Source organism: Solea senegalensis, linkage group LG2 (genome assembly GCF_019176455.1).
Source record: "Solea senegalensis isolate Sse05_10M linkage group LG2, IFAPA_SoseM_1, whole genome shotgun sequence".
Classification (NCBI taxonomy): Eukaryota; Metazoa; Chordata; class Actinopteri; order Pleuronectiformes; family Soleidae; genus Solea; species Solea senegalensis.
The window spans coordinates 24,747,540-24,766,538 of record NC_058022.1 but is presented as its reverse complement, the minus strand read 5'-3'; the positions used below and the strand labels follow the sequence as shown (position 1 = coordinate 24,766,538).

At 43.5% G+C, this 18,999-nt stretch overlaps 1 protein-coding gene across 1 annotated transcript; it reads right to left on the bottom strand.

Annotated features, from left to right (window-relative positions):
* Positions 1–7,666: 7,666 nt before the first annotated feature.
* Positions 7,667–18,501, bottom strand: LOC122783902 (inhibin beta B chain-like). The gene is made up of 2 exons (XM_044048863.1): positions 17,263–18,501; positions 7,667–8,765 (listed from the first exon to the last, which is right to left on the bottom strand). The coding sequence occupies exons 1-2, from the start codon at positions 17,708–17,710 to the stop codon at positions 7,930–7,932; spliced, it is 1,284 nt and encodes a 427-aa protein (XP_043904798.1). The 5' UTR covers positions 17,711–18,501; the 3' UTR covers positions 7,667–7,929.
* Positions 18,502–18,999: the final 498 nt, after the last annotated feature.

Sequence of the window (18,999 nt, the reverse complement as noted above, 5' to 3'; positions counted from 1 at the left end):
TTTTTCAGCCTTTGCGATATTTCAAAAATGAGGTTGTTGCTGTCACTGGAGAACGCGGAAACCCTCATGTGTTTGTTACGTCTGCGACTTGATTATTGTAATGTTCTATTGTCTGGTCTCATACGATCCCAAAAGCCTTCAATTAGTTCAAAATGCTGCAGCTAGGATTCTAGGAGTAAGACATTTGAACATCACACCCGTCTCAGCTTCTCTTCATTGGCTCCCTGTCCTTGTGAGATCAGATTTTAAGGTGCTTCTGTTAAAACTGTAAATTCTCCTACCTATTTGACCTCATAAGTTACGTCTCAAGCTGTCAGCTTGGGCTTTCTGTGGAGTAACCTCCTCACTGACATCAGACCATGTGATTCTCTCAATGTTTTTATATCAAAACTTGTTAAAATCTGCAGACTCACTTGGCGTTCTTATCTGACTAATACAGGGGCTGGTCTCGGTCTCAGTGACATTTCGAGCACTGCAACGAGTACTGTATTCTAGGTTATCCTGTCGACGGTAAACTACCTGTGAATTTATCTGGTGCTTTTCTCTAACCCCTGCTGTCTCAGGATGGCGGGGTACCTCCGTGGTTAAGACCGGTGCCCCGTGTGCATGCTCATGGTCACAAGTTCAACTCCGCCCCTGGCTGGTTGTACTCAATTCCCTTGAATGACATGTAATGTAATGGCTGTGCTTTGTTTCCAAGCTGTATATTAGGTCTCTCTCTCTCTCTCTGAAGGCCCTGGTATACTTCTGCACCCATGCTGTGTGTCGCATTCACATTGTACGGAAGTATACCAGGTCAGGTCATCAGGCGGGAAGGAAGCCATGCAGTTTCAAACTCCTCCATCTTTGACTCAGAAGCCCCTCCTTCTTTAATCAACAATTCTATTATACTAATTAATATTCTGCAATCCTTTTCCAGACCTCCCTGGTGGTTGGGGGCTTTGTTCCATTTGGCAGTGTCTTGGGTTGCCAAATTGTTCAGATGTGACCAAAATCTGGCAGAACTTGTTTCCCCCTCTACTAGGATGGACCTGCAACTCTGAACCACCCACAGGCTTGTCTTCATTAATACTAATATTGATAGTAATATTAATACATTTTTCCACTATTCAGTACATTTTACATTTCTTTGTTTTATGTTTCCTCCGGTGGTTTCTCCCATGTTCCCAGGCTGTGCAAGTGTTTTTGTGGAGTTTTCCTACTCCATGTGAGGGTCTAAGGGTAGAGACCCTTTGAGGCAAATTATGTTTTTGATGATGGGCAAAATAAAAGTGACTTGACGACTTACAATCAGCGCCGACTATATGCGCAGTGTGTGCACCCCCTGCATCTAGAAGACAGAAGTGCTTTCAATCAGTAAAAGGTGTAGATGCAAGCAGGGATACAAAGAAAATATATATAAAACCAATTCAATTAATACAATCTGAATAAAATCTGCTCATGTGAACACTATATTATCTTGCTTTTTGACAGCCTATTGGTACTGGTTTGTAAACCTTTCACTCTCCCACCCTAAAGTCAGTGGAATAAATTGTGATTTTTAGGTTGTGCTGCTACTGCCTTTTTTGCTAAGTTTGTGTCAATTTTAACTTTCGGGTTGGAACAACAATGGATCATCAACTGTGATGTAAAAATCATGGATTTTCTCTCGGGACTTTGGTGCAGAACAGTAAGTGGTTTCCAAAGGGAACCAAACAGTTTCACGTCAGAACAGGCTGCAAGAAAAAAAAATCATCTGACATTCTGTACATTAGCATTCTAATGCTAATGGAAGTAAAATCCAAGTCAAATCTTTATTCTTTCCTTTTTTCAATTGTCATTATTATATATTATAATAAGTGGAATAAAGAGAAAACATTAAAGCAGCAGCACATAACCTAGCTGTAAAGAATGCTTGGATGAATGACGTTTTTTTGCTCATTAGTCCTAAAAAATATGCTTTCAAGTTGTAAAGCCTTTTTTTTCCTCCTCCAGTAATCCGCCTGAGAGAGAGCTTGCAGGGGCCGCGCTCCACGTTGCCCCAAAGGTCAAATTGTCACTTTGAGTTGTAGGAAGGAGTAAACAGGGCTAGAGTAAGCCTCCTGTCTTAAGGGGCCCTCTCCATAAATACTTAGAATCCTTAGAATAAGAGTGCCTTTACATGATCTTTGGAAGCTGGAACACAGGGTCAGGCTTTAATCGCCAGGATTAAAAATAATGTTGTGTTAGTTCGGGGGACAGATGTCAATCTTTAACCGCTATCAGTTCGAGGAGAAACATCTCTGATGGATTAATCGACAAAACAAAATCGAAAAAAAATTGGCCTGTAGAACGACCAGTGATGGATCGTCATACTATTTGAGTGATCAGAGAATTCATCATCGACACATACCTCCAGGCTACAGAGCCAAAGAAAAGCTACTTGATGCAGAGGAATGTCAGGCCCCAGGGTGATGAACACTCATAAATTCATTATTGAACGCGGCCCCGGCTGATCGGAGAAGAACAAATGCTTTTGGGGTGATAAACCAGTTGACCTCATCAACTTGCCGGCTGTCATGACCTCAACCTGCAGCGATATGAGATGTAGAAGGGCAGAGGAACAATATTTGTTTAAGCTGATAACTAGAGGTTGTGGAGGTTGGTTATGTGTGTGTGTGCGTATTTGTTGCCTTTTACTTAAGTTGGTTAAGTTTAGGAGTGAGATTTGAATTGTGGTGGTTAGGCATTAACTAGTTATGGTTAAGGTCAGCGATAACACAGCTTAAGCAGTCCAGATGAATGGAGTTCAATGCAGTCCTTAAAAGGGTAGTTGTGCAAATCTGTGTACATGTGTGCGAACACATTTTTGTTTAGTGTCTTGTTTATATTTCAAACGCGTGACTCTAGGATAGAGCACATGCAAATGAGACAGCGAGAAAGCGTATGGTTGTACGTGCACAGGCATCTGCACAAGAGCATGCTCCGGTGCTGCACCTAATACAAACAAAGTCTATGGATGCACATGATGTGCCGGTGTTGTTTGTCTGCATGTGTGTGTGTGGCCCTGGCTGCATCCGCGAACGCCGGCATGCTTAATGGCCTACAGTTCTCACTTGGCATCATTAACATTCCAGCTGTGGAGATTTTTGGCATGCACTGGGAAGCATGACAAGACAGCTACACCTCCCTCCCTCTCTCTCTCTCTCTCTCTCTGCACAGTGTGCTGTTTGTTTGGAGAAGTAAAGGCTCCACCGCAGAGATTTAACAACAGCCTCACATCACTTTTGACAAATCATTTGTCTCAGAGCCATGCAATAATTCAAAAACAAAAAAATATTGCTTTTTATTTAGAAAAAAAAGGGTCAATATGTAATGTTTATGCATCGTGCAAACACTTTTTGAGATATAATACACATTATCAATGCTTTGTCTCTGTCCATCAAGAAGCTAAAAACCACAATTAAAGGCAGGTTTTATATTATTGATCAATAATTCCATAATAATGATTCAGCATTATGTAAATGAAGGGATCTAAGGGTGAGAACTTTCCTGCAGCTCACCTGGCTCATGTATGAACAGAATTAAGCTGGTTTATTCAGTTTATTCAGTCATGTACCTACCTACATAATATATCTTCCTATACAAAACAATCTGCCCACATTAACTGTACCTATCTACCTACTAAATACAGGAAAATGATGCGTTTTTTTTGACGTCATTCGTCAACAATTGAAAAAATAAGCTTTCACCATGATGAGCTGATGAGAATATTCTAACAACTTGTGCTTAAGATTTTGCAACCTTGCCTCTTGCAGCTTTAACTGGTTTCTTCAACTTTCACTCAGGAGCAAGTAAACAGATAAAGATACTTGTGATAATATTTCTGACAATATTGTCCAGCCTTGATGTGCATACAAGAAAATTGGTTTGTTTTCCTCTCTTATTTTCTGTTCTGCTGCTGCTGACTCACCCAACCAGCTACAGGTAAAGTTATTAATACCGATCCCTCCCTAACATGCTATTTGCCCCGCAGGCAAACAAATCTCATAGCACTCCTTGGCACATCTTAATGGATGCATTTAGAGCAATTATCTGGCTGATATTTTACAGGGACACATGATGTGTTTTGATGTGAGTCTCACAGAAACATTACATGATACCTGGCTGTTGGTAGGTGTTGGCACAGGCGGCCAGACGCTCAGTCTGACATGCCTAACACAGTTGCACAAAGTTGTTGACACACTGTTAAACCTACCTTGAGAAACCACCATTGCAAGAAAAGGGGAAATCACTGTCATTGTGATGTAACACAATGACATGTATGTACGTTATGAGCATGTTGAGTCACAGAGTCTGCTAAATGTCACAATGCTAAATGCTAAATTGTTCTGAAAACCACTAATAAATATAAGCTCAAAATGATTCACATGGGCGTTTTAACCGCTGGTGGCACTTTTGGCAGAAACGAGGGAATACGGAGACGGATACGTCTTCTTTTCATGAATGTGGTTAGGTTTGGGCCCAAAATCACCTGGTTCGAGCTAAGAAAAGATCAGTGTTGGAAAATCATTTTCATTAAAACACACCGGGACACTTTAACCGAGTGGCAAACTCTCTTCTGTGCTTTTTCAGTGCCTCCTCGCTCGGTCAGACGTTTCCTCTTCCTTGCTTCCTCCAGCGACAGTTTTCTCTGCATCTTTCTCCGTGGCTCTGCCGTGATGAACTTGTAAAATAACACCATTGCTGACTTGATCTTATAACCAGCACCTGGCAAGGAGTGTTTGAGCTGTGCCATGAAGCAATTTGTGTTTCTTGCAAGACACAAGACTTCACGAGACCTCCTGATCTTGCAAGGCTTGGTTTACACTAACACAGCCCCTGCATAACAAGTCATTTAACCATCACAATGACCCCAAAGTTGTTAAATTAGAGTAAATATCCTGCACAGGACAGTAATAAGCACTGTCACATTAGTCTGGCGCTTTATCCTTGCACATTTTTCACTTAACATTTTTTTTAAATGCATTGTGTTTTACAATGTTCCCAGGTACAGGTTTTAATGTCAGGTCTTGATTGATTAAAAATAAATTAAAATGAAGAAAAATGTCAAATTTGTAGTAGGAAAAACACATTTTTGATGGTCAATTTCAATGCTAACAATAACAGGTTCATGTAAGACAGAAACCCAGGGGTGGGGGTAAATTTGGATCAATGGGCCCATTTTGCCTGGGGCCCTCAAAATCCCTTGAAATGTTCCTGCGCTCTAGCAATCTGAAACAATCCTCCTGGTGTTTGGTCTTGAACTTTGTAGCTGATGTTCTACAGACATTGCCGCTTAACTTAACATCTTCCTCTCATTTTGTCATTTTCTGTGTGACACACCACCATTGACCCATGAAGTGAAATAGACCCAGAAAAGTAAAATAGTAACGTTTTTTTTTTTTTATCAGAAAGTCCAGGCTGCACCAAGACACAGAATATTACACAATCATCGGAGCAAAAGGAATCAAGTAGCTCCAGTACATGACGCTGGGTGTGCTGGCAGCAGTGATGGATGCCAGTGAAGCTGTTAACCACAGTTGTAATTATTGCTCTGAAGCCTCAGCCTCAGAGACGCTGAGTCCCGGCAGAAAGCAGCAGTGAGACGTTATTTGTTTCAACCAGCAGAGAACGAGACTGAAGTGCGTGTGTTTTTCTTGCCCACACTCATCAATTTTAGCCCCACCTTTTTTGTTCCAGGAGGTGTCAGACCAAAGCACCTTCCATTGGGGAGAGAGAGAGAGAGACTGACAGCTTCATACACAACCCATTTCTCATCAAGACAAAAACACAAAAAGTCTTGTGGCACTGAAAATAAGTTGCAACATGCAGTATATGGGTTTGGTAAAGTCTCTGCAACATTTCAAGTATGATTTAATGCAGAACGTGCAGTATCTATGGTTGTTTTGAGGATATTGTGCAATATTTAACATTATGGTTTGGCATCCTGGTGTGGGTTAGTGTGTGCTGGTGGTCCTTGCATGTGCCATTGTATATGTATAAGCTCAGTTGTATATGTATAAGATCGCTGCACTGAAACTTGACCGCAGTGAAGTGGAAATTGTGCTCAAAAAACCTATATATATGTATGTATATCCAGCTGTTTAGTTTTCTTTATGTAAATGTTCTGTCACATTACAGTTTTGCCATTCACCCATTCACTCCACGCATCTACACGGAGCTGGGAACGAACCCACTACCTTAAAAGACGACTCACTCTACCACTGAGCCACCATCACGCAGGGACGACATCACGTTCACGTTTCCTCACATGACCGAGAATAAATTCTGGCGAGAGACGGCAAAGTCTTATCTTATATTTAAGAAAACATTTTATTTTACATAAACTGTACAGATGGAATTTATTTGACTAAATGATTCTTATACAGAAACTAAAAATAACCTTTATTAAATAGAAAACTGAAACAAAATAGAATTAAAGATGAAAATGAAGTGTTGCTTATTGTACAAAAAAACAGAGAATGAAAATAGAGCTAAGAATGAAAATCATATATTGTACCCTGATACAGTGGTAGGCCGTGTTTTTGCAAATAATCCAAAAAAAAAAAAGTATCGTACACCTTAAGTCAATGGCCTTGCCATCTTCGTATACAATACCTAAAATCTTGGCCTCTTTGGTTCCATTTAATTAAAATACATTTGAACAAATATTCAATTTACTTCTATAAAAATAACATTTCAATGGCAGTTTTTGTTTCACTAATCCTGCAACTTTTCAGTGCAAACATCACAACAATCATTCGCTTTGGAAAGGAAGCGAAAGATTACATTTCAAGTATTGATAAAGAGTTGAGGAAGAAGAGAGGAGGAGGAGGAGGAGGAGGAGAGAGAGATGGAAGGAGGATTCAGTCTAATAGAGAATGTTGAGTATGGGTATAGGTTACTATACATTGCATAGCTCATGTGGCACTTATTTAGCGATAGGACAGGACACTCAGTACCCCTTGGAAGGCATTTCTTTATACAAGTGCTATTCAGGGTGTGCATTTCAGTTTCTGCAAGTGCTACACTGCACCGTGGCGACACACTGGCCCCAAAATGGAGTCTTTGTGTTCGTCGGGCCCCCTCTACCTCTTCTGGGCCCAGGAAGAAGAAGAAGAAGTTCTCTGTGTGTGTCTCTGTCGCTCCCACTGGACAAGTGAAGTGCACTTATGAGATCTATCTTCACCTGGTTGTCATAGTAGCAGGGCCTGCAGCACTCTTGACAGGCAGGAGGTTGAGGTTGAGGGGCTGTCAGTCAACAGCAAGAGTGACAGCAGCAGCAGCAGCAGCAGCAGCAGCACCGTGTTTAATCCTGCAAGGCATTAAGCGCTGCCGCCGTCTGAGTCCACCAGAGAGGACAGTCAGACTGTGTCTGTCGGCATAGTAGTGAAGTGCTGGTGTTCTGAATTTCATACGCTAATGAATTGTCAGTGCTTTACAAGAAGAACAAAAAAGTCTGTTATGTGCTTTAATTATTTAAGGGGGTTTGGAGGAGCAGGGCTGGGACTATGTGAGGGGGGTGGAGCCAATCATGTTCCTGGCTGATCCTGTCACTTTCCTTAAGCGCTTTTATTTTTTTTTTTATCTTCATTCAAGAGGAGTTGACGAGCCATTATTATTATTATTATTATTATTATTATTATTTTAACTTTTTTTGACTAGAAATGGCAAACTAGAGCAAAAAAAAAATATCATTTTGGTGATAATGTTCCCTTCTCATCCCACTGCTGAAGCAAGTCTGATAAATACACACACTCGGACAAACACAACACCGATACTTGCGTTTGCTGGATTGCACCAGTGTTTGTTTATGCGTGTGTTGCTTGCACATACAGTAGGTATAGATATAATGTATATGTGTACCGTACAATAACGTCCTGTTTGTACAAAAGACCAAGTTCAGATAGTGAAGGGTCAATGTGGAGGTCAAGCGCAACCACACTCCTCCACGATCATGTTGGGCACGTCCCTCTTGACGATGTTGTACTCATCGTCGAAGTAGAGCATGGACATAGTACTGAGCTTGGTGGGGATGCAGCAGGAGTTGACTGAGCCCGGGCTCATCCCTCTCATACGGTACTGGTTCACTACCGCTGTGTGGAAGGAAGAATCCGAGCCGGGCACTCCAGCCATGTAGGCCGGGCAGCTGCCTTCGCAGTAGTTACCATAATAACCAGCTGGTGCAATGATCCAGTCATTCCAACCGATGAGACGGAAGTCTATGTAAAATTGCTGCCGACAGCACAACCCGCCACTGGTGCCGTCACACTCCAGCCCCCGCTTGCGAATGCGGTGCTTTCCATCCACCTGCCGCGCACGCACCACCAGGAAGGGCCGGTGAGACGGGTCACCTGGGTCCACCAGCACCGGAACCACGCCGGCCGTGTCGCAGCCGTCGCAGTGGATCTCGAGGTCCTGCCTCCGGCTGCCTCTCCCAAATACGGCCCGCACCGCCTCTGAGAGGGGGAAAGTGTGCCAGCCGTTGCGCTTCAGATCCACCCGCTTCTCCACCAGGGTCCAGCGGCCTGTTGCCTCCCCACCACCACCACCACCGCCGCCTCCTGGGCTTCCCTCTGTGCTGCTTGAAGCCCCAGCTTCCTGGTAGAGGACCTTGACAGTTACTTTCCTCCGCAGGCCCTTCTCAGGACCAGCCGGCAGCACACGGAAATAGAGCCAGAGGTTGGCCTGGGACACAAACAGGTTCTGGTTGCCCTCGTTGGAAATGAGGAAGTACAGACTGGACTTGGCTGATGCATGTCCATCTGTTGGAGACAGGTTAAACAGAGGAATAGTTTATGGGTCTTTGTCATGAAAGAAGGGCAATAAACAGCTGTTGTGATTTTAAACAAAAACAATGTCTAAACATAATATTCAATACATCGAATAGGTCATAAAAATGAAAAAAATAAAGTTTTAGTGACATAGCAACGTTTATAAAGTTTCTGAAAACAAAGTCGTGTCATGTGAATGTCATGTGAAATAATTGGTTGTTTAATAAATAATAATATTTTATTAATAAATGGCAAATAACTTTTTGTGTGTGATAGTGATCCCTATACCATCACATTGAGCAATTATACTGAACGATCTGATATACTTGTTTTAAGCTGTTTCAACAACTTAATGCTTAAAATCAATAACAGCTATTCTTTTTACAAAGTGCTGTCTGTCTTTTATTATTTATTTATTTTTAACAATTAAATAACCTTCAGTCTGTGCTTGTGAAGCATGGATTGTATCCATGTTTACATTATTCTTGTTCTCCCAATATCTAACCTAAGGAAGTGTCAGACCATTGACGATACAGATGATGGTGTCGGCTCAGCCGTATTTCACACATTATAAAACGCACACACACAGACACACACCCCGCCGCCATCACACCCACCCTCCCCACCTGCTAACCAAGAATGGCACAGATTGCTCTTTAAAGCTCTGTTTTCCCCCCTTGTTTTCAATGTTCGCCCTCAATCACTGTGTCAGGTGATCTCTGTCAGAGCCTCCGATAGGCCAGCTGTGACAAACCAGTGCTGGGATCAGGCCCAGTTGGCCTAAGATCCAGTTTTGTAAGTGACAGGGCCAAAAGGGAGGAAGAGAGTGTGTGTATGTGAGAGAGAGAGAGAGAGTGGAGCTGGGGAACACAGAAAAGGAAGATGAAGGAAAAGAAGGCAGGATGCAAGTGGAAAAGGTGGGAGGCTGGCGGACCAGGCTGCGGTCCCCTCCTTCATGGGGAGGGGGTGCTGGGCTGGTGGTGGTGGTGGTGGGGTTCACTGAGTTCGCTATTACTGCCCAACCTGAACCCCACCCCCCCACTTGTCCTCCGCCTTCCAGTGTAAGCACCCTGAGAGTGACAGCACAAAGCCCGCAGCAAGGCAGAGGGAGACCCACCAATGAAATGCGTGGCCTTGCTGCAAAAAGCATGATGAGGCAAAAATAAAATCCATTTACATGACACTGGCCACTTTCTACAGCGCCACAATGAAGAGATCCAGGGAGGCTGAAGGTGACACTGGACTCTCCCTATTGCACACTTTTCTTTTCTTTTTTTTTTTTCACCATCGCCTAATGATGTCTTCCAAATTACCCTGAGGTTAACTTGAACGGTTTCTATTTCTGGAGATTTGGTACAATGTGCCCAAGCAGAGCAGCCACCTTTAAAAAGCAGCTAAATGACTTTGTTTGCCGACTGATTAGTGTGTCAGTGTCAACAGGTGGCCACCAAAGATGGGGCCTCCCTCTTCATGGCGCCTCACGCCTCGTCCTTCGCCTCGTTTCCAAAAAACGTACAGCTTTACATTCAGACCTGTTGAGACCAGCTCTCTGCTCTGTGGCCTGTCAGCTGCCAGCTCAAGCTCTGCACACACACGTGCATGCATCCATACAGGCAGGCACACACCCAACCCCACGGTAAGCCATACATCAAATATCAGCCTTCACGACACCAAAGGCTGCGGGTGAAGTATCAAGTGTACAGTGTGTACACACCGAAATCCATCGTAAGTGATTGACATACCTGCGATTGCTGTAAAGGCCCCTCAGGGCTACAAGAGACTAACCTCACCTCACTCTGCGCTTTGTGCGTGTCTGAACAGCTCAGAGCTTAGAAAGAGAGGCATCATCGCGCAGCAGTGAGCATGCGGCGACAGTGCGATAAACACATCAAAGACAGAGATAGAGTCGGAATATAACACTGACCGTGGACGTGAGCGCTCAGCTCTTGGGGTGATCACATGACACGGCCGTGAGTCACTTTGTACGATTGTTTCTCATTCATGAGCTACATGCACTTACTAAAATCTAATGTGTTAAGAGCCAGCAGCGTTAACTGATTCAGCCCTGACAGGTTTGGCGTTTCAACACAGTGATAAATGTGATCGTACGAACAGCATTGCGATTATACAGTAGCAGAAACACATCTGGAGTCAGGCTGTAAATAACTTTTAATTAGGGCGGCAACAATTTATCCATTAGTAGTTCAGGTTATGGTTCACAGTTATAAACTAGGTTAGTGGCCAACTATTTTGTGATTAGACTGTGATTAGATTAGAATTTTTTGTTGAAGCCTTAGAATATCATTTTTGATTATTTTATTTATTCATTTAGAGAGAAAACGGGTGCCATGGGGCAAAGGGCCCACTGCAGGGGCCTATGGTTTGTTCATGCTTGTCCCCCCCCTTCACACTATACTATCTAAAAAAGCAAAAATACCCCCAAAATTCACACTTTTTAAAGCCAAAGAGAGTGCTTTGTGCTAGTTAGAAGGTCACATACACATGAAACTTGACACACTAGTCAACAGTAGCATTAAATAAGTAGCATATTTAAAATAAACAGACCCAGTTCCACCTTCTCACATGAAATTAGGCGAACATGTCGATCAGGATAAGATCTGATCACCTAAACACAACAGGAAGGCAGCCATTTTGACTCACACAGCCATTTTGGACCAATGTTGGTGATTTTGCACATCCTACAGCTTTACTGCAATCCACTTCAAATGTGTCACTCTGGTCATGATAAGGCTCAAACATTTATCAAAAGCTTCACTTCACACGGTTTTGGAGCAAAGGCTGCTCTATTTGAAATTGACCTATGTCCTATGTCCATGGTTCTCAAACTGTGGTACATGTAGCCACCAGTGGTATGTGGGCTTCCTCTGGTGGTACTTGGAGGAAAATCAGAAATACTGTTCTACTGGAGCTGAGGAATTTTGCATACTAATACAAAGGGAAGTTGGCCAGTTTCAATAGAGTGATAGATGTTCCCCTCAAACATCTGTAATCAATCTGTTGATGAAGGTCATGGTGCATGAGCGACAGAAACCGCTGCCGAATGGACGTGCAGGTAAGATGGTTTTATTACTGTTCTCAAAGTCAAGAGCCGAGAGCAACAATATTTTACTGCACGTATTATCGCTATAACATGCCCCAGTGAAATGCTAACGTTTTATGACTTCCAATCCGTTCCAATCCAATCCATGTTATTTCTAGCACATGTTAGAAACACAAGGTTGCCAAAGTGCTGTACATAGATAAAACATTTAATACACCCCCAGAGATTCAGAGCAAAAAAATTAACATTAAAAGACATTGAAAGACTAAAAGACACCACAATTCTCATGCTCAGTTAAAAACCAAGGAGTAAAAGTGAGTTTTAAGACAAGATTTAAAAGTTTCCAGGGTGGTGGCCTGTTTGACTTGGGTGGCTAACTCATTCCACAGTTTAGGTGCCCGTGCTGAAAAAGCTCGATCACATCTGTTTTTTGCCTTGTTTTAGGCACAACAAGGAGTAGCTAAGCAGACCTCGTTGTCCTAGAGGGAATATACAACTCTAAGAGGTTAGGAAGTTTTTGAAAGGTTTGTTGAACTGGTTTAATTTTAGATCAAAAACGTAGCTGATGGACTCAAAGGCATCATTTATCTGTTTATCGAGTTTAAAATCAGTGTCCATATTAAAACCAAGGTTTTTGAAAGAGGGTTTTGCAAAAGGTTGCAAGGCAGCCAGATCAAGAGAAGGGGCAGTCAGGTCTAGGGCAGGGGTGTCAAACTCATTTTTGTTCAGGGGCCACATACAGCACAATTTGATCTCAAGGGGGCCGGACCAGTAAAAATAGTAAAATAATAGCATAATAACCTATGAACAACAAGAACCCCTTTGTTTTTTCTCCTTTGTTTTACATTTAATGAAGGATAATTTTACAAAACATGAAATATAAGTGCAATTTCAACAATATTATGCCTAAATTTACTATTTTCACAGCACACTGGATCTATAAAGGCACACACATTTAGTCACGGGTATCTGGAGCATTTGACATTACATTTAGATTAGTGTGAAATTTTAACAAATTCATCCTGTGGGCCGGATTGGACACTCTGGCGGGCCGGTTCTGGCCCCCGGGCCATATGTTTGACACCCCTGGTCTAGGGACTAGGGACTATGACCAAACACAATGAGCATAGTCATCAGCATAAATAGGGTAAGAGACACCATGCTTCTTACCGAGCGGGAGGAGGTAAAGTACAACAAGAATAGGCCCAAGAATTGAGCCCTGGGGGACCCCACAGGACAAAGGGGCAGTGGAGGAGGTTGTTTTGACTTCTAAGTCAAAATGACCTCAGAGGTAGCATAAGTGGAACTGATTCTCACAGTTTTAGTCACAGACTAGCATTTAAGCTGCAGTAGGTAAGATCACTATGAAACTGGTCAATAAATGTCCGGTGTGCAAAATATAAATGAAATCATTTTCATTTGGCTGAAATTGAAGATAATGATATAATTAGGTTTGATATTTTATGAGTACAATCGCCTGATTGTATGAGTTGTTTTTCATTACTCCAGACTTCCATGACTTTGAAGGGACGGGTGAGGTGAGGGATATTCAGCTGCAACATCTCTACACCAATAGATTTTACACACTGTGCCTTTGAACATTAATGTTTGGAATGGGGTCTCTCAGTTCTGAGCCCCTCCCACCAGTTGACCTGGCACTTTAATGACAGTGTTTCGCTCCTGTCCACTATCAGCTTGTCCATTATCAGTCCCAGCTGTGGAGACATTGGTACAGATCCCTCCTTTTGAGAAGTAAAGTTATTTATATGTCTATATCTTTTTAGATAGTGTATGATAATGACTTTTGGAGTGTTTTGTGTATTGTTTGTGTATTGTTTTTATTTTACAGGACTATGAGTCTACAATAAAGTCTGAATTAAATTGAACTGAATTAAAATTGTGAATGCTCTCTTTACCACAATAGCAACCTGTCATGTACCAGATTTCCACAAGTCTATACGAAGAAATCAAGTTTTTTTTCACAAATCACATGATTTACATTATTATCGATGACCCCAGCAATAATCTACACCGTGCACACAGCGGCCCAACCTGCTCACCAAACCTTTGATTTAAATAACGCTTTTCTAGTCTTGACCACCACTCGCAGCTGCTTTACACTACAGTTTTTGCCACTCACACATTCACACAGCGTAATCTATGTGCACCGTATTTTCTATGAGATATCTTTTATAGCCCGGAATCAAAACCACAACCTTGAAGTTGAAAGATGACTCACTCTACCATTGAAGGAATATATACACATTTCCACCAAAAACCAAAGCCATTCAACTGGTTTATTTGTTTAAAATTCAGTATCACCACACTTTGAATACGAAGATACAAGTTAATACTACTAGGTTAAATAAAGAGTGGGACACAACTATAATTAATGACTACACTCTGATGTGGAAATTCAGCTCATAAAGGCACTGATTTAATGTTAAAACAGGTTGTATAGTCTCGCTTTAACAACAACTGCTACTTGGAGATGTGACGTACAGTATGTGACTGTTTCTTTTCCCAGCACAAAGGAACGCTGAGATGCCTTCACTGTGTTTACATGTCACCTCCGAACATGGACATTAACATACCACGTGACTTTTCCTCTTAAGGAACAAATTGTTCTTTTCATTCAGTGTTCCTGGCCCTGACACGCCTCACCTGACCCTGCAGTGGAAAGGTTGCGAGTGAGTGTCAGCAGGCAGGACACCTGGGTGGGCTTGGGAAGATAAAGAGCTGCTCCAGCGTGTCTCCACCTGCGCCGCAGCGTCAGGGAAGGAGCCACGGAGGACGGCAGGCAGGTAGGCTGGCAGGCTACATCACTGCTCATTACTCAAAGCCGCTGTCGACAACCACACGGTGCGGGAGGACAAGGTGCTGAGCATTTGTGGTGCATGCGTGTACGGCAGCCGTCCCTATGGCCCGGGTCTCAGCTCTTGAGGAATTCCACAAAGGGCGAGGTGGAGAGGATGGAGGGTTAAAGGGTTAAAGAGAGACTGGACTATTGACCAGTGATAAAAACCAATACAGGCCTGAGTCTGCTGTCGTTAAAGCACTGGCATTTTTATTAATGGAGCCTAAATCATTTATAGACTCCACAGAGGCAGCAAGGCCTCCACATACACTCACTTGTGAGTGAGTGAATGTGGAAAATGTCTGGACCTGGTCCATGAGTGCCATGAGTGACAGCTCCTCATGAAAGAGTTGTGTCCTGAAGTAAACCTGCCAACTGATCCTCCGGAGGAACCGGGCCGGAGTTAATGACCTCCCATAATGAAGTCTTAATTCCATGTCTTGGACCACTCGCCTCTAGTTCACTGGGTCCAAACTGCTACAGTGAACAATCAAGACGCGCCAATCTAAACTTCTACTCCTCTCTCTCCTTCCCTTCTCCCTCTGTTTCACCCTCCCTCCCTCCTTCTTTCCCTGCATGTGTTCCTCGCTCCGCTCCCGTGGATACGGGACACAGAATCTCTGAGCAAAGACCCATGGGAGCATGTCAGGGGAGAAGGGAGATTGGCATCGACTCACTCACCTGCGCGGGGACCTCATACCTCTGCGCTTATACTGCAACCGGAGATAAGAAGCGGTGGTTAAATGTGGCACTGTGGCAAAGACATTTGTTGAACTCACTTTTTCACACAAACACCTATCCACATCCATTTGTTGGCTTGCTGTTGGCTAAACATATGCCAGCCGTAGCAGCATCACCACCACCCACCCAGCTGGCCTTGTCCAAAACTGTGACAACAACAATTCAGGCTTTTTTCGGGAGGACAAGCTCCCCTGGCTTCACAGCTTTCTGGAGACCTTGCCTCTGAGCCATGCCCCCCGGCTGGCAACATCTGATCTTGGGGTGGAGAGCTGCGAGCCAGTTGGCCGGGAGGCAGACAAGGTCCAGGGAGCAGGGATCAGAGCCAGCTTCCATGCTACAATGCCACACAAACACTCAAATGTGTGAGGAAGAATGAAACTAGAGCGACAACAAAGGAGACAAAAAGAAGTAGAAGAAGCAGAAGCAGCAAAGGAACATTTAGAACGACAAAAGTATTCTTTGCAGTGCCGCAATATGGACACACACACATTTCACCGGTGCCATGCTCCTCCACCCACACTCCTGCAGTCCAACCCTTGCACAGACTCAAATGTCTCATGCATTATTCTGAGCAATATCTTTTGTTTTCGCTGCCTCCCTTTCTTTCTCTCTCTCTCTCTCTCTCTCTGTCTCTCCCTTCTTCCTTTTCCTAACGGTGACATGCTGTGTTCAGCAGGAACACATAGTGCTCTTATAATAATTGTCTGGCTTTTGTTCACTTGTCATGAGGGTGCTCAGATCATTCCCATTGGAAGGCAGAACCCAGCAGTCCATTCAGGCTAATTGTACCAGTAGGGCCAATGGGAAAAAGACAAAATGTATGTGTATGTGTGTGTGCGTGTGTGTGTGTGTGGTGTGTGTGTGGGGGGGTGTCCTATTATGGTGTCTTTAATTGTATGTTTTCTTTTCGACGGACTAACTGTTTGTGTCAAAGATGTTCTCAGTGCACTAAGTGATTATTATTAGATTCTGAACATAGATAGTTTTAGGTGTGTGTACGTGTTTTTGTCGCCTCTTTAGAACGCTTTCTGGCATAAACACTGACCTCGTCAGGACCAGGAGTCCTCATTGAGACCAAAAGCTGGTCCTTGTGAGGCAGAACCTGATTTCTGAGGAGCTGGTTAAGTTTAGGGCTAAGATTATTTAAAATTGTGGTTAGGGTTAGGCATTAACTGGTTATGGTTAAGGTTAGGGATGCTGTCTAAATGAATGGCAGTCAATGCAGTGTCCTGAGAAGAATAGCTGCACAAACCTCCGTGTATGTGTGTGTGTGTGTGTGTTGGGAGGGAGTTCTCTTTGGACTTCTGAGAATTAGTTAGATACACATTCTTAGAGGAAGGGATAAATGGCCAATTGAGGGACTTTGTCCAAATTTGAAAAAGGGCTTTTATACATTGGAGTATTGAGTGTGAGCTCGGCTTTGGTGATGAAATTGGATTCAGAGGTTTTCTTTATATCCCCTAGACAACACACGGGGTAATTTAAGGACTCTCTTTCTTTAGGTTTTATTCCCTTTAGTCCATTTTCATCAGACTCAAACACGCAGTGAGACATGTGAAAATATAAATTGCTCTTCTCTACTCTACTCCATAAAGTGATGGAGCAGCATCGGAAGAAATGAGAGGATAGGAATGAATTATGGTTATATGCAGGAGCCTAAAAATAAGCCAAGAGTAATTATAACCTAGAGATTATTAGTATTATTAGTAGCTCTAAAGGTTCCCTGAACTCCCTGTTGTATACAGTCATGGTTGAGTGGGTTCATCCAGGGGTTAGGTGTGTGTGTGTGTGTGCGTGTGTGTCTGTGTGTTGAATTATTGATCACTAACCTGATTCGGCAAAGCTGATAATCTCCGAGGTCTCCGCCTGGACCTCGTTGTTGAAGGCAGCCTGTCCTTCAAAGTTGGGGATCTCCACCCGGCCATCTTCGCGCACTTTCCCGGCATGCAGCCTCCGCAGCGCGGTCACCATCGCAGCCTTCGGTATCGGGTGCGTGATGTTTGGCCTGTCCCTCATCTGCAGCCGGTTCAGTATGTGCCTCTTCACCGCCTCCAGGAAGTCTATATTCACCCGCTCCGACTGATCGCCCGCCCTGAGGCCGCAGGACGCGCACGACTCCTGGGCAGCGGAGCTTGCCGTCTCCGCCGCGGTAACGGAGCCGCCGCAGCGCACGGAGACGAAACACGCCACCAAGCAGGACAGCGCCAAACTATAGAAGCTCATTTTTATTCTCATACAGTCACAAATTACAGTCTGGGTGCTTTTCAGGAAAAGCATAAGACAAAAAAACCACACACTCACTGACGTTAAAGCTACTTTTTTATTTTAAAAACCTCTGAAAGTTCGAGAGGAGCACCTCCACATCCACGCCTCGCAATATCCACATGAAAGCTTTTATTTTGAATTATTATTCCCAGTCATTCAAGATTAAACTCCTGTCACCATCGCGCGCTTCACGCATCCAACGGTGCGTCTTTGCTCTGCGTAAACCAAAAAGCCCATCATGTGTGTGTGGCTGTTTGGGTCGTTGACGCGCGACTCCTCCTGTCATGCCACGTTTGCTTCACACGCGTGATCTTCACCAAAACAAAGCGGGACGGGCAGTCAGGTTACGGTACGATCTGTGGACTTTTGTCACTCCAAATTAAAAAAAAAAGAAAAGAGGAAAAAGTCCCGTTTCCCCTCATTCACGAAGCAACACGTAAAAATGTCCACTCGTGCCGCTGCAATCCACGGAGGACGTCAGTGTTTCCCAGTGGTTCCCACTGCGGCGTGTGCTCTCTCTCTCTCTCTCTCTCTCTGTCTCTCTCTCTCTGTCTCTCAGTGTGTTCACTCTGTGTTTCGTGCGCGGGCGCGCCTCTGTGAATGACCGGCTCCGTGCGTCCTCTTGTAGGATGCTGCCCACGGACAATGACGTTGACACGGACCCCCGCTTATTCGGTGCAATCACGACTACAGGGGCTCACTGATCATCCAAACTTTTTATAGAGCGAAACCACATGGGGATTTCCCACCAACTGGACGCAACGGATTATTAAGACTACAACGTCTCCACGCACACTCCCCCACTCATTCAACAAGGCTTTTTATTATCGTAACACGGTCCACTCTACAGAGGTGGTAGCATCTTTATTTGCTTCTTCTCCTCCTGCGCATTGACACCACAAGAGTTTTTTCTAGTAAACGTCACCAGCATTCACTGTTACAAGAGTTTAAAACTCGACATGGCACTATTACAATCTAAATATATAAAACACAAATACACAAATGTATACAAATCGCCTGTCGATTATTTTGGTTATAAGAACCATACACCTAATTAAAAATAAGTAAGAGATCTACTAATTACAATGATAAGTTGTACATTTATGCATTTGTTCTCATAAGTCAAAAACAAAGACATTAGAAGACAAATACCGCCATCTACCGAGTAAACCCCTTCATTACACAGAGGCGCACAGGTATACTATTCTAATGAATTAAGTTCTGTTCCGTTACACCACCACTATGAATTTGAAATGAAACAATCAAGATGTGATTAAAGTGTGGACTCTCAGCTTTAATTT